Source organism: Nicotiana attenuata, unplaced genomic scaffold (assembly GCF_001879085.1).
Source record: "Nicotiana attenuata strain UT unplaced genomic scaffold, NIATTr2, whole genome shotgun sequence".
In the NCBI taxonomy this organism is placed as follows: Eukaryota; Viridiplantae; Streptophyta; class Magnoliopsida; order Solanales; family Solanaceae; genus Nicotiana; species Nicotiana attenuata.
The window spans coordinates 67223-79811 of record NW_017673608.1 but is presented as its reverse complement, the minus strand read 5'-3'; the positions used below and the strand labels follow the sequence as shown (position 1 = coordinate 79811).

Sequence of the window (12589 nt, the reverse complement as noted above, 5' to 3'; positions counted from 1 at the left end):
GAATGCTTTCTTCCCTGAATCTCCGCTGCCGGAAAACCATCTCAGCCGGCCTCCGTTGCCGGGTCCCGATGAGGAACTCGCCGGAGAAGGCTTAATTCCTGCTACCATCATGTAGCACATTGTTCTCTCTTTATGAGTGTAGCCCTTGTACTTGTCTATAGTTTCCTTTTTCTGGGAAATTCTTTTAGGGGAGGGAACTAACTACTGATCTAAAGCAACGCAAGATTAGAGATTGAAAAAGTCTTTGGAAATCCTACTTAATTTGTATGCCCCTAGTAAGTTGTTATACTTTTTTTTGTTTGGTTGCTAAAGCTAAGTGGAAATGCACATGGTTTTTCAGCCTTATAAAGGCATGGAGGACTTCAACACGTGTGATTTTTTTTTTTTTTTGTGTTCTCTTAAAAAGCCTTTTACTATAAAGAAAAACCAGTGGTTTTGGTCCGCAGATTTGTTTAACCATTTTTTCTCCAAGAATATATGCCTATGGAATTTTGTAAATTTGGAATTGTCATGTGCCTAAAAATTCTTTTATTTGTGGAAAGCAGCAACAAGATTTTTCCAATAATGTCCCCTAACAGATTTATTTAATGTTTTATTACTTTAGTACTAGAATACGACTGTTTCCTAACAATTGTTGAATTGAAAAAGTAAATTACAGTTAGGTAAATTTTAACTAAGATGTTTCAATTAAAATCTTAACCTATATCTATATTATATTAAAAGTAGGGTAGTATGCATTGTGGTTAAACTAAGTGTCAAGCTAAAATGAAGTCACTTGGCAATTTTAAGACAATATCTATAATTACAAAGTATAAATGGAAACATAATAAATAAAAGTAGTTGAATGAATCTTATACGTAATTGATAATAGGTGAATTTAACTATAATTAGGCCCTAAAGAACCACCTTCTTGTATAGTTTTGATGATAAAAGTGATAACAAAATGCTCTGATTAGTGCTTTTCATGCTTTGCAGGTGATATATGACAAGAGAAGGCTATGCAGTACTTTTGGGATCAAATATGGAGAAAAAGAGGCCATTCGTAAAATTTTGCCAAATGTACCAAGCGAAGCAGCTCAAGCCAAGCCTGAAGAAGGACTGCCGCGGTTCCACCGCGACCGCGGCAGAACCGCGATAGAAGATGGTCGCGGATAAATTGAGATTCAGAGAAGGTGTGTGGCCGCGGTTTGACCGCGACCGCGGCAGAACCGCGCCAGAGGCGGAAAAGTTCAGGGACTTAAGTGCAAAATACGGGATTTTTAGCCCAAAACCCTATTTTAAATACTAGACTTCGCCCAAAGGAGAAAAAGGGGGTATTGGAGAATATTTTAGCAAGGAAAACAATTGTGAGAAATCACCCAAAACATCTTTCTGCTTTTCTTTGATTTTTCTTGCAAGTTTTGTGATGAGTATTGTTTTAGTTTGTTTTTACCCATAGTTATGAGTAGCTAAATCCTTTGTCTAAGGTTTTGATGGAACCTATTGGGGGATGAACTTCTTGTTTATATGAATACAAATTGCTAGTTCCAATCTCTATTTGTTCAACTATGTGTTTGTTGTAGTTAATTGATAGGATCCTCAATTGGCTGTGCCTATTTAGTGTGCATAACTCGGGAGAGAGTGCATATTTAGGTAATTGTTGAACAACACCACTCCCAAAGTATATGAGGGTCAATAACCGAGGGTTTAAAGGCGGGATTAGGGATAACGAAACCTTGGGTGTAGTCTAAAGTGAATTGTGTTAAATAAAGCAAGCTAGTGTATCTCGGGAGAGTGCAACTAGTAAATTACTGTGATTACTCGGGAGAGATTTACGGTAAGAAGAACGTCCATGATTAATAGAGATGTGTTGGTAAATTTGTATGAAGCATAAACAGAAGGAATTCCATCAATAGGGGAAATCATTACCTTAGCACTTTCTCATTATTGTTTACAGCTTAGCATCTTTAATTTGTAGCTATTAGTTACTGTTGATCTTAGTTATTAAAAACACCATCAACTGTGATTCTCAACGTTTGGGAAATTGATTCTAAAGAGTTTAGTAGGTCTAAAGATAGTGATTGATAGGTTAATTCTCTGTGGATTCGACTCTGGGCACAATACTCAGGTTATATTTGCAACGTCCGCATTGTCATTTTTATAAGGCATAGTTGGGCATGATCAATAATCTAAATAGATCTTAGACAAATCTAATCTATATATATTGATCCACTCATAAATTTCTTCTATAGTAGCTAGAAATATGGAGTTAAAGAATTAATTTTAAAACTATTATAAAACATTAAAAAAAATACAGTATTACGTAAATTGAGATAACCTATGATTATTTATACTTTGTAGTAAGTTAAAATATAAAATAAATCTAAAATTTACGTAAGATATTAAAGATTTGATCACTTTAATAATTAAAATTTTCAAGCATAAAAATAAGACCTTACATAAAATATATAAATTATTTATAGAGTTAGAGAAAAAAATAAATAATTATTGAAAATATTTTAATAACAAGAATATATATATATATATATATATATATATATATATATATATATTAAAAAGAGGATAGTCAAGCTTAATATCATGCTAAAACTAAGGAACATATAGAGAGAAAAAATCAAAAAATTCATCATACAAAAGAAAAAGGATAAAATTTATTTTAATATGAGATGAGAGAGTTTTGTTTAAGTATATAAGAAATGACATGCATGTATATAATGACACATAACTAAAGTCTAACAAGTAAAGGAAAAAATTAAAAATATTGAATAAAAAAATAAATTAGAGATAATGTAAGGATATTTTTACTAAGAATTACTTTAGAAAATAAAATAAATTAAACATAGAATACTTAAAAATATTATTGATAAGCTTAAATAGTTTAAGAATTTCAATGAATATTTGTAAAAATAAAAATTTATTTAATTTAATACAAAAAATTACATATCTACATATATTATATTAAAAGTAATGACGGATAAAAATATTAAATAAAGTTAAAAGTTAAAAAAAATATAAGAAAACCTGATAATATTACACATTAGATAACATTATAGCAAAAGCAAGAAAACTAATTAAAATTCAAAAAAAATCTATATTGAAAATAAAAGAAAAGTATATTTGAACTTGAGATTAAAAAGATTAAAATTATGACGAGTACGCATACGGATATAACCACAAAATAGTCTTGCTAGATAAAGAAAACTAAAAAAATGATACTAAATTAAAATTTTAAATAATGATACTAAAATATAATACAAGTGTCAAAATTATAAGGTTGGGATCTATTATCACTGAGCCGAGAGTCCCTCGGAAACAGCCTCTCCATCCCTTCGGGATAGGGGTAAGGTCTGTGTACACTCTACCTTCCCCAAACCCCACTGGTGGAAGTCTACTAGTTGTTGTTGTAGTCTTCAAAACAATTATACTACTAAAGGTAAATAGAAAAAAAATACTTAAGTTTGTCTTGAATTTCTAAAATGATAAATAATTTGACATAATTATTTTTGAAATCAGCCAAATAAATTAGGGAGTATAAACCAGTAACTAAATGCATTCCCCTTTATTCGACAAATAGCTCGTTTGGCCAAGCTTCTAAAATTAGCTTATTTTGATAAATGTTTTTTTCAAAAGTACTTTTTTTAAAAAGTGCTTTTGGTGAGAAGTAGTTTGTGTTTGGCTAATTAATTTGAAAAGCACTTTTAGCAGTAATTAGTGTTTGGCCAAGCTTTTGAAAACTGCTTCTAAGTGTATTTTTCTCAAAAGTGCTTTTACAGAGAAGTTACTTCTTTCTGCTTCTCCAAAACTACTTCTGCTTCTCCTCAAAAGCACTTTTTTTCCTTCCAAAAGCTCGGCCAAACACCTTAATTTTTGTTCAAAATCACTTTTATCCAAAAAAAGCACTTTGGCCCAAAAATAAGCTTGGCCAAACATGGCCAAACAGGCTAAAAACCACTAGCTGCAATACAGAGAGCACACAGTTAGCTAAAGAGCCAGTGGTTTATCACGATCTTTAGCACTCTAACTAATGTCTCTTTCTCCTATTCAATCAACTTCTTTTCTGTGCCTATATATTCATCTTTGGCCCCAAATTTTCAAACATCATCTTCAGAATTATCAAATCCTAGTATCAAAAAATCAGAAACCAAAAGCAAGGTTTCTTGTTACTAAAACCAAAGCAAAATAAAAGAGCTTTTAGAAGAAAGAAAACCAAATATCATGAGTTCAAGCAGGAGAGCGTGGATAATAGCAGCGAGTGTTGGAGCAGTGGAAGCTTTAAAAGATCAAGGTTTCTGTAGGTGGAATTACCCTTTGAGGTCCTTCGCTCAGCACACAAAGAATAACATGAGATCTTACTCTCAAGCTAAGAAGCTTTCTACTTCTTCTTCCTCACTGATTGCAAGTAGCGACAAGGCAAAGCAATCTGAAGAATCTTTCAGGAAAGTTATGTACTTGAGCTGTTGGGGTTCCAATTAACTGATCTTTGTTAGAGAAACCTCGTTTCTCATTTTTGTAGGGCCGAACTAAAGAGGAAAAATGTATAGTTGTGGTTGTAAATATGCCACCTCAAGAGAAGCATGTATATTATTTCGAAGGATGAGAAATAAAATTACTAAGAAATACTGTTGATATTCTGATGAAATGATGATATGACAGATCGTTTAGTATTTTGCATTCACTTCAACATGCTTGCAAATGATACTCTTAATTTTAGTTTTAGAACTCTGAATACATAAATTAATATTCAGCAAATGGTAGATAACTTGTTCAATCAAAAAGTGTTTGAACCTTTTAGTTAAATCAATTAATAATTAAATCAATTAATGATAAGATGAAGGGTGAATCTTAATTAAGAATAATAAAATCTAGATCAAATATTATGTGAAGTCGGTAAGATAAGCAACGTTAATCAATGTGCTCGTGCAGATTAAATGTTCATGAATACAATAACGTAAGTGTGCAATAAATGTAGATAATGACTATGAATATAGTAACAAAAAGGAATCTACCACCCAATTATTGTAAGACTTGGATGACTCTTTTTCCTGACACCAACGTGGAGAAACGAGAAATAAAGAGGGTTGAGGAATCTTTGGATCTTGTGAATAAAGAAGCAAAAAATGTATGCTTGAATAAGATAATCAATGAACAAGACAATTTTTGTATATTCTCTCAGGTCAACCTTTTACACTGTGTTTTTCTCATAAAGTCAAGATTCCCCTTTTTGTTCTCTATCTCTTCCTATTTATAAGGGATGTTTCCGAGAAATCCTAAAAAGTAAAAATAAGGAATATTCAAAGGAATATTCCTTGTGTCCATATATGAACTTATGCTACCGTTATTTCTTCATCTCAGATGCCCGTCTTTGGCATCAACCTTCACGAGAGCAGCCTTCAGCTATTACACCGCGGTCGATCCCGTCCTTAGTCTCGCTTAGCCGTGACTGCCAAGTCGCCAAATTTAGACCAATACATTCGTCTCGTCTCCAGTGATCTTAAGAGATCAAGTGTAGATCGACTGAGCAAGGTGCAAAAACGACTTAAAGAAGTAAAAATTGAAAAAGGTGCAAAGATTACTTAGCCGTATCCCATTGCAAACGTTGTGGCTGATGCATTAAGTCGACAGTCTACGAAATATGGAAAAACATAAGCTGGAGATGACCAAAGACTTGTACCAATTGGCTAACTTAAGTGTACGATTGATCGATATAACGGTGTTTGACTCAAAAGTTGTTTAACACTTTTTAAGCAAATCAATCAATATAGATGAAGGGGTAAATCGTAGTCGATCTTAATTAATATTGGACCAAAGAATGTAATCATAAAGATAGAAAAATCAATTGAAATGACACCTGAGAGGTTTTATTGATTATAGAAATTTAGCCTGCCTCTCCTTGAAGAGGTTCAGAAGATTACAAACTGTTTGACTCAAAAGTTGTTTAACACTTTTTAAGCAAATCAATCAATATAGATGAAGGGGTAAATCGTAGTCGATCTTAATTAATATTGGATCAAAGAATATAATCATAAAGATAGAAAAATCAATTGAAATGACACCTGAGAGGTTTTATTGATTATAGAAATTCAGTCTGCCTCTCCTTGAAGAGGTTCAGGAGATTACAATCAAATTCTTTCTACCTCCTTGGAGGTGGAATCTCTCTCTCTCTTTCATGGAGTTCTCCCCTGTTTTTCCGGATCCCTCCCCCTTTTAAGGGATTCTTCTGCCCTCTATTTATAGCTTAGAACTTCTTATGCTTATCACATTTTGTTCGGGCCGGGTCGGGGAGGTGACCTTCCCTCATGGGGAGGCCTTGACCTCGACGCTCATGTTATAAATAATAGCGATTAGGTGAAGTCGAGTTCGTTGATTACTGCTGCAGGGCGGTCGGGACGGGATCATTGCTGTTGTGGTCGCGTGGTCAGATTATGACCAATACAGTTAGTACTTCCGTTCGCCGGGGTCGTATCTTACCGACCACGGCGGACGGATAATGTTTGTGACGTAATCGTGGAGGGAGTCAGATCCGCGTGTTTTTCTTTGGTCGCGTTATAAATTTTGAAACTGCCCGGAGGTGTCTTTCTAATATTCTTATGCCGTCACGACGGTTTCGAAACCGAAGAGCCGGTAGATAAATGAAACGTAGCTTTGTGCAAGTGGTCACAACAGCGCATGTTCCCAAGGAGCTGAATCGTTTCATGCCCGGCCAGGTTCTTGCGGCGACCGTTGGTTTTTGTACCCTGGAGAATTTGTGTCTTATAAATTAAAGGGGTTTGTCACTCGTTTCTCACACTTTATCGCTCATCTCCGAGAGAATTCCCAGAATATCTCCCTTTCTATTGGTTTGATCTCTTTTTGACTCCTTTGCTTGAGACAATCTTGGGCTTTCTCGCTTCTTCCTCAAAGTTCCTCCCTCCTCATTTCGTGAGTTAAAGATGACGGGAACTTCTTCTCACGATAATATTCCGGCTATCTCTCCGGCGGCCGGGGACCCTGCTCCGGCAGACGGAGACGTAGACCCGATGGAGTGCAAAGATGTTCCTTCAGTAGAGGAAATTTTATCCTGCCCGGGGAAGGCTGTGGTGGATTTCAGCGCCGATGGTGGTGCGGAGCAGGTAAATATTCCTCCCCTTATAGGGGAGATCGAAATAGCGGATTTAAGGGCACGATGGGGTATTCCTGGTTATGTCGAGATGGTGCCGGCAAAGAGAGAAGATAGGGTCCAGATCGACCGTCCCGGGTTCTGCTCGTTCTATGCTTACCCCTTCCTAGTGGGGTACACACTTCCGCTTCCAATGTTGGTGGTCGACTTCTGCGCTATTATGAGGTGTGTCCTGCCCAACTCTCTCCTTACCTGTACAAGCTGTTCCTCATGTTTATCAAGTACGCGGAGCTAGCCGGTCGGGAGGTCACTCTGAGACATGTGCTCAGCCTGTTCACTCCCCAAAAGATTCGCGACACTATGATCCACGCGCGTCCCGGAGGGTCAAAAGGTTTAGTGGTCAAGATGGACGACAGGACCAATCGTCGTTTCTTTGATAACTTTTTCTATGTGCGGACCGAGCACCTTGTGGCGGATCCAACTGGGTTTCCAGAAGTATGGAATTTTGCCCGTATGTCTTCGTCCTTGACTAGTGGAGTACCTACTTTGGCCTCGCTTTCTTTATATCTCATGTTGTAAATATTGATCTATTTCGATGCTTTACAGTCGAGAAGTTGCCCCCGCCTCCACTGGAGGGGATCCGAGAATAGGTCTAGGCCATTCTTCCCCATACAACGGGAGTTCGCACATGGTCGACGTTTCATATGAGATTCGGACGTAGGCCCCTTACAGGTGAGATAGCGCCCTTGTTTTTTACCCATTCTCTTTCGTTTCGATCTTACCTTTCGAGTATTTGTTTGCCGTGGCCAGGGAGGGTTCGCAGAGTCAGGGCTCCTCAGTTAGCTTTTCGTCGGCCGTCAGCGTCCGCTTGTATCAGTGCAGTACCTGCAGCCCGTCCGTCGAGGGAAGCGTCGGTAGAATCTGTGGCTTTGGCCGCTTCGACCCGGACTATATCTCCGGAGGAGGATCGGTCTGGTACCGTCTGTCCTCAGAACGACTCGCCATCAGCCGGGGAGGAAGAAGGGCCATCGAAGAGGCGGAGGGTAGGGTTTGAGATGGTCCCTCCGGCAGCGATCAACTTGGATTCACCCCCAGCAAACCCAGAGAAAGGTGTTGTTACGACGTCTACCGCTGAGGGGGAGCGGATGGTCAGGACTGTTCCCACCAGTCAGAGCCAGGAAAATTCTACTGTTGTAGCGACCCAATCAGGAGTTCCCGCTGCCGATGATGCAGGACATCTCGCTGTAGCGGAGAATCGGACCCCTGATGCTGCCGTCGTGACCTCGAGTGTACCGTTACGGTCCTCGGCAGGTCGCGCCACGCCATCGGCAACGGAGAGGGGAAAGGGTGTAATGATCGACGAGTACGAGTCCGAGTCTGACTTGAACCCTGATGATGTTCGGATGTTTGAGGAAGGCATTACTCGCTCGGTGGTTAATGCGGAGGGGTCGGCCCGTCTCGTTGAGATCCCCTCCGACGTGAACCTGTTGACGCAAGGAGGCAACTTGGTACCACAATTCAGCTTGTTGTATTCGGAAGCCGAGAACGAGTCCCTGAGGAATGTTTCAGATGTCGAAGTGATGGACGAAGTAGCTGTAATGGGCTTACGGGTATGTTATATCTGACTTCGATTTGTTTCTCCTTTGTCGCAGAATGAGCATTAGTTTAACTGCTTTCTTGTTTTACAGACGTACATGTTGGAGGTAGAGAACATTCGCAGAGCCAATGTCCGGTCGAGGATCTTCTTGCAGATGCTGGAAAAATACCGTCGCTATCGCGATAGGTGCCGTGAGTTGTACGAACGGTTAAGGACTGAACCCCGCAACCGGGCTTTGGGCGAGGAGTTGGAGAAAAAGGACCAGGAGCTAATGCAGGTGCTCCGCAGCAAGAGCGAGCTCGAAGAGCAAATCCGCCTGAAGGATGAGGAGCTCGAGGTGGGCAAAGGGGTCGCTGGGAATGCGAGCACCTGCAGGGCAAGTTACGAGCAATGCAGTTGGAAATTGAGCAGAGCCAGGCCAGAGCAGCGGAGATGAACGCCGAGTGGAGCGGGAAGTTGACTGCGCTGGAAGGCAAGGTTGCTGATTTGAAGCGCATGGAGAGGGCAGCGTTGGATGCTTTGACGAGTGCAGCAGCCTTAGAGGCGGCAATTCGCGTACATGAGTCCGAGCGAGAGTCGGAGAGAGCTACTGCAGCCCTTAGGGAGGCGAGGCTCGAGGAGCGGATTGGCGCGATTGACCAGGAGGCCTTAGTCTTATCGAATCGGGTTGCGGCTTTGGAGGAGGAGAATCAGCGGTTGAAGGCCCAGGCTGGATCATCCCGTGTCACTGTTCCCCGCCAAGCTCATGAACTCTGGGTCTATGCTGAAGCTTGATGTTCTTAGACGTCAATACCACACAAGAGGGGGGGTGATTTGTGTGGTACCTAATTTTCGCACTAGAAGAACCTGGTTCTTCTAGATGTACTTACTAAGACTGTTTGCGGAATTAAGAGTGCATAAAATAAAGAACACAGAGAATTTTTACGTGTAAAACACCTGGCTCAAAAGGTGAAAAAACCACGACCTACTACTCAGTAGGATTTTCCAAAACTTCCACTAAAATCACTGAGCCAAAACAATATTTACAAAACTCTTGTAAACCTAACGATTAAACTCTAATACCAGTGTGGCACACAGCCTCAACTGCTGCGACACTTTGAAGTTAACTCTAACTTGAATACTCAAAGTACCTAATACAATTGCTTCAATAAAATATGAAAGGTACAATTTTAAAACACCTATTACAATTGAACTAGAATAAAAGAAAGACACGATGGAATTGGTTCTTCTATCTTGTCCAAGTAGCTTCAGGTTTGCACACTTGAATCTCACGTAAATTGCTTGCAAAAACCTTGCTATTTTGCTCTTCAATTTAGTTTCACTTCTGCGTTTGTGTGCTACCTGTAAAAGAGAACAATCATTATTATTTATAGAGTTAGTAATCAGAGTTTGATTAAAACTCGAATTGCTAATCCTTCATCAAATTCGAGTCCTAGAACAATTCAAACTCCAATCCTTATTCTTTATCCGGATATAGTTCTCTTCACATAAGGAGACTTCAACTCCTTATCCTATGCAACCTTTTCGATCAACTCAGAAGATATTGTTGCTGACCCTTGAGACTTATCTTCACCCGTATGTCACGTGTATAAGTATATCAACATTGTGTCTGTCTCACATGATGGACCTAGTTCATGGCTAAGTTCATTTTGTCAATCTTCAAAACTTCATCTGAACTTGGGCCAACAGCTGCTGATGGTTTAATAACCAATTTTCCTTGAGAACAAGCAGCACAAGAAAATTCCTTAAATTGAAGAATCTTCTTATTCTTCAATATGTGTCCATATGAATTCTCTATTATTCTACGTATCATGTTATAACCGGGATGGCCCAACCGATCATGCCAAATGATAAAATCATTAGAAGTAGTAAACCTTTTGTTTACTATGGCATGTGATTCAACCACACCAATGTTTGTGTGGTACAACCCAGAAGAAAATGCGGGTAATTTTTCGTGCACATATCTTTTACCCGCTTTTATTGTAGTAATATAAAGGTATTCAACCTTTCCTTCGTTTGATGTCTCAACATGGTAGCCATTTTGGCGAATAGCTTTGAAACTCAACAAGTTTCTTTGAGACTTACTACAGTACAATGCATTATCAATAGTTAATATCGTTCCTCTAGGTAATAATAAGGCCGCTCTTCCAGAGCCCTCAATCAACTTTGTACTATCGGATATTGTATTAACATAGGCCTTTTTCATAACTAAATAAGAGAAAAATTTCTTTTCTTTTAATATTGTGTGAGTTGTAGCACTATCCAAAAGACATAAATCTTCATTACTCATCTTGGATCCAATTGAAGACTGGGGAATTTTAATTTCTTCATAAAAAAATAAAAGTACATCATGAGAAATATGGAAAAACTAACATCACCTACGACAACATAAGACAACTTAAGTACTACTTGAAAATAAAAACAACTTTAGACGAGACAAAAACATTGAAAATAACAACATAATTGCATTCCCCAATAAAATGATCAAACTTTAGTTTTGATCTCCAAAGAAATCTTCAACTTCCAAATGAGTAAGATCATCGAGTCCTTGAAAATCATCATCATTCAAAGCAAGATTTGCCTCGGCATTGTCATCATTTTTGTTTGAAGGCCCTGCCTCAAAATCATTTTTAAAGGTCAAGTGGGACTCCACTGAGGCATTAGCAGAAGATGCTCCAACATTATTTTTCTTTCTTTTGATGGAGATTTGATAAATCCTGACAAAATGCTCAGGTGCACGACATTCAATTTTCCAATGACCTTTCATGCCACAGCGGTGACAGTTACCGCTTTTGCCTCTTGAAGGATTGTTTTGAGAACCCATATTGTTCTCTCGTTTGCCATGACCACCATGATGACGACTATTATATCGTCTCTTACCATTTCCATGCCCACGTACATTCATATGGCCATGATTATTATTCCGTCTTTTTCCAGACTTATCACGTCTAGCTGCCATATTCGCTTCAGGAAGCGGAGCTGACCCTGTGGGACGGGCATCATGATTTTTTAGCAAAAGGGTATTATGTTGCTCAGCCACCAGAAGGCATGAGATCAATTCAGAATACTTTTTAAAACCCCTTTCACGATATTGCTACTATAATACCATATTTGAGGCATGAAAAGTCGTAAGAGTCTTTTCCCGCAAATCCTCATCATTCATAACTTCCCCACATAATTTCAATTGGGAAGTTATTCGAAATACAGCAGAGTTATACTCACTTACGGTCTTAAAATCTTGCAACCGTAAGTGCATCCACTCATATCGAGCCCTTGGCAATACCGTAGCCTTAAGGTAATCATACCTTTCCTTCAGGCCAGTCCACAATTCAAGTGGATCTTTCACTATTAAATATTTAACCTTCAAACCTTCATCCAAATGATGATGAAGGAAAATCATGGCCTTCGCTTTGTCCTGGCTTGATGCCTCATTACCCTGAGTAATGGTGTTACCAAGGCCTTTAGCGGCTAAGTGAGTCTCAGCATCGAGAACCCATGATAGGTAATTCTTTCCAGAAATGTCAAGTGCCACAAACTCAAGCTTTGACAAATTCGACATAGTAAAAACTATCAAAGAAAATAAATGAATTAGAACTAGTAAAATAAATTAACGAAAATATTTTCATCAAAGGGTCAATCTGATCATATCCCATAAAAATAATAACATCAATTGACCAGTTAATCACCATAAAAATACATGAATTAGCTATGCCGCAATAATAAATATAAACATAGAATTCTTCAAAATAAACAAAAACATTTTTTCCCGAAAGCCATTAGTCGTATGGAAAGAAATCTGGAAGTCATTTGATAGAGTATTAAAATAGTAGGAAAAACTATTTCAACTAATCTTAACTATTCTGACAAACATGTCAACTATTGGCATTAAACATAAT

General features: G+C 38.4%; 2 protein-coding genes across 2 annotated transcripts; one reads left to right on the top strand and one right to left on the bottom strand.

The window, feature by feature from the left end:
• The first annotated feature begins 3972 nt into the window (after positions 1 to 3972).
• Positions 3973 to 4631, top strand: LOC109216850. The gene has a single exon (XM_019381062.1). It carries the CDS (start codon positions 4216 to 4218, stop codon positions 4471 to 4473), a length of 258 nt encoding a protein of 85 aa, XP_019236607.1. The 5' UTR covers positions 3973 to 4215; the 3' UTR covers positions 4474 to 4631.
• Positions 4632 to 11184: 6553 nt separating this feature from the next.
• On the bottom strand, positions 11185 to 12252 carry LOC109216848. Its single transcript, XM_019381060.1, has 2 exons — positions 11920 to 12252; positions 11185 to 11787 (listed from the first exon to the last, which is right to left on the bottom strand). The coding sequence occupies exons 1-2, from the start codon at positions 12250 to 12252 to the stop codon at positions 11185 to 11187; spliced, it is 936 nt and encodes a 311-aa protein (XP_019236605.1).
• Positions 12253 to 12589: the final 337 nt, after the last annotated feature.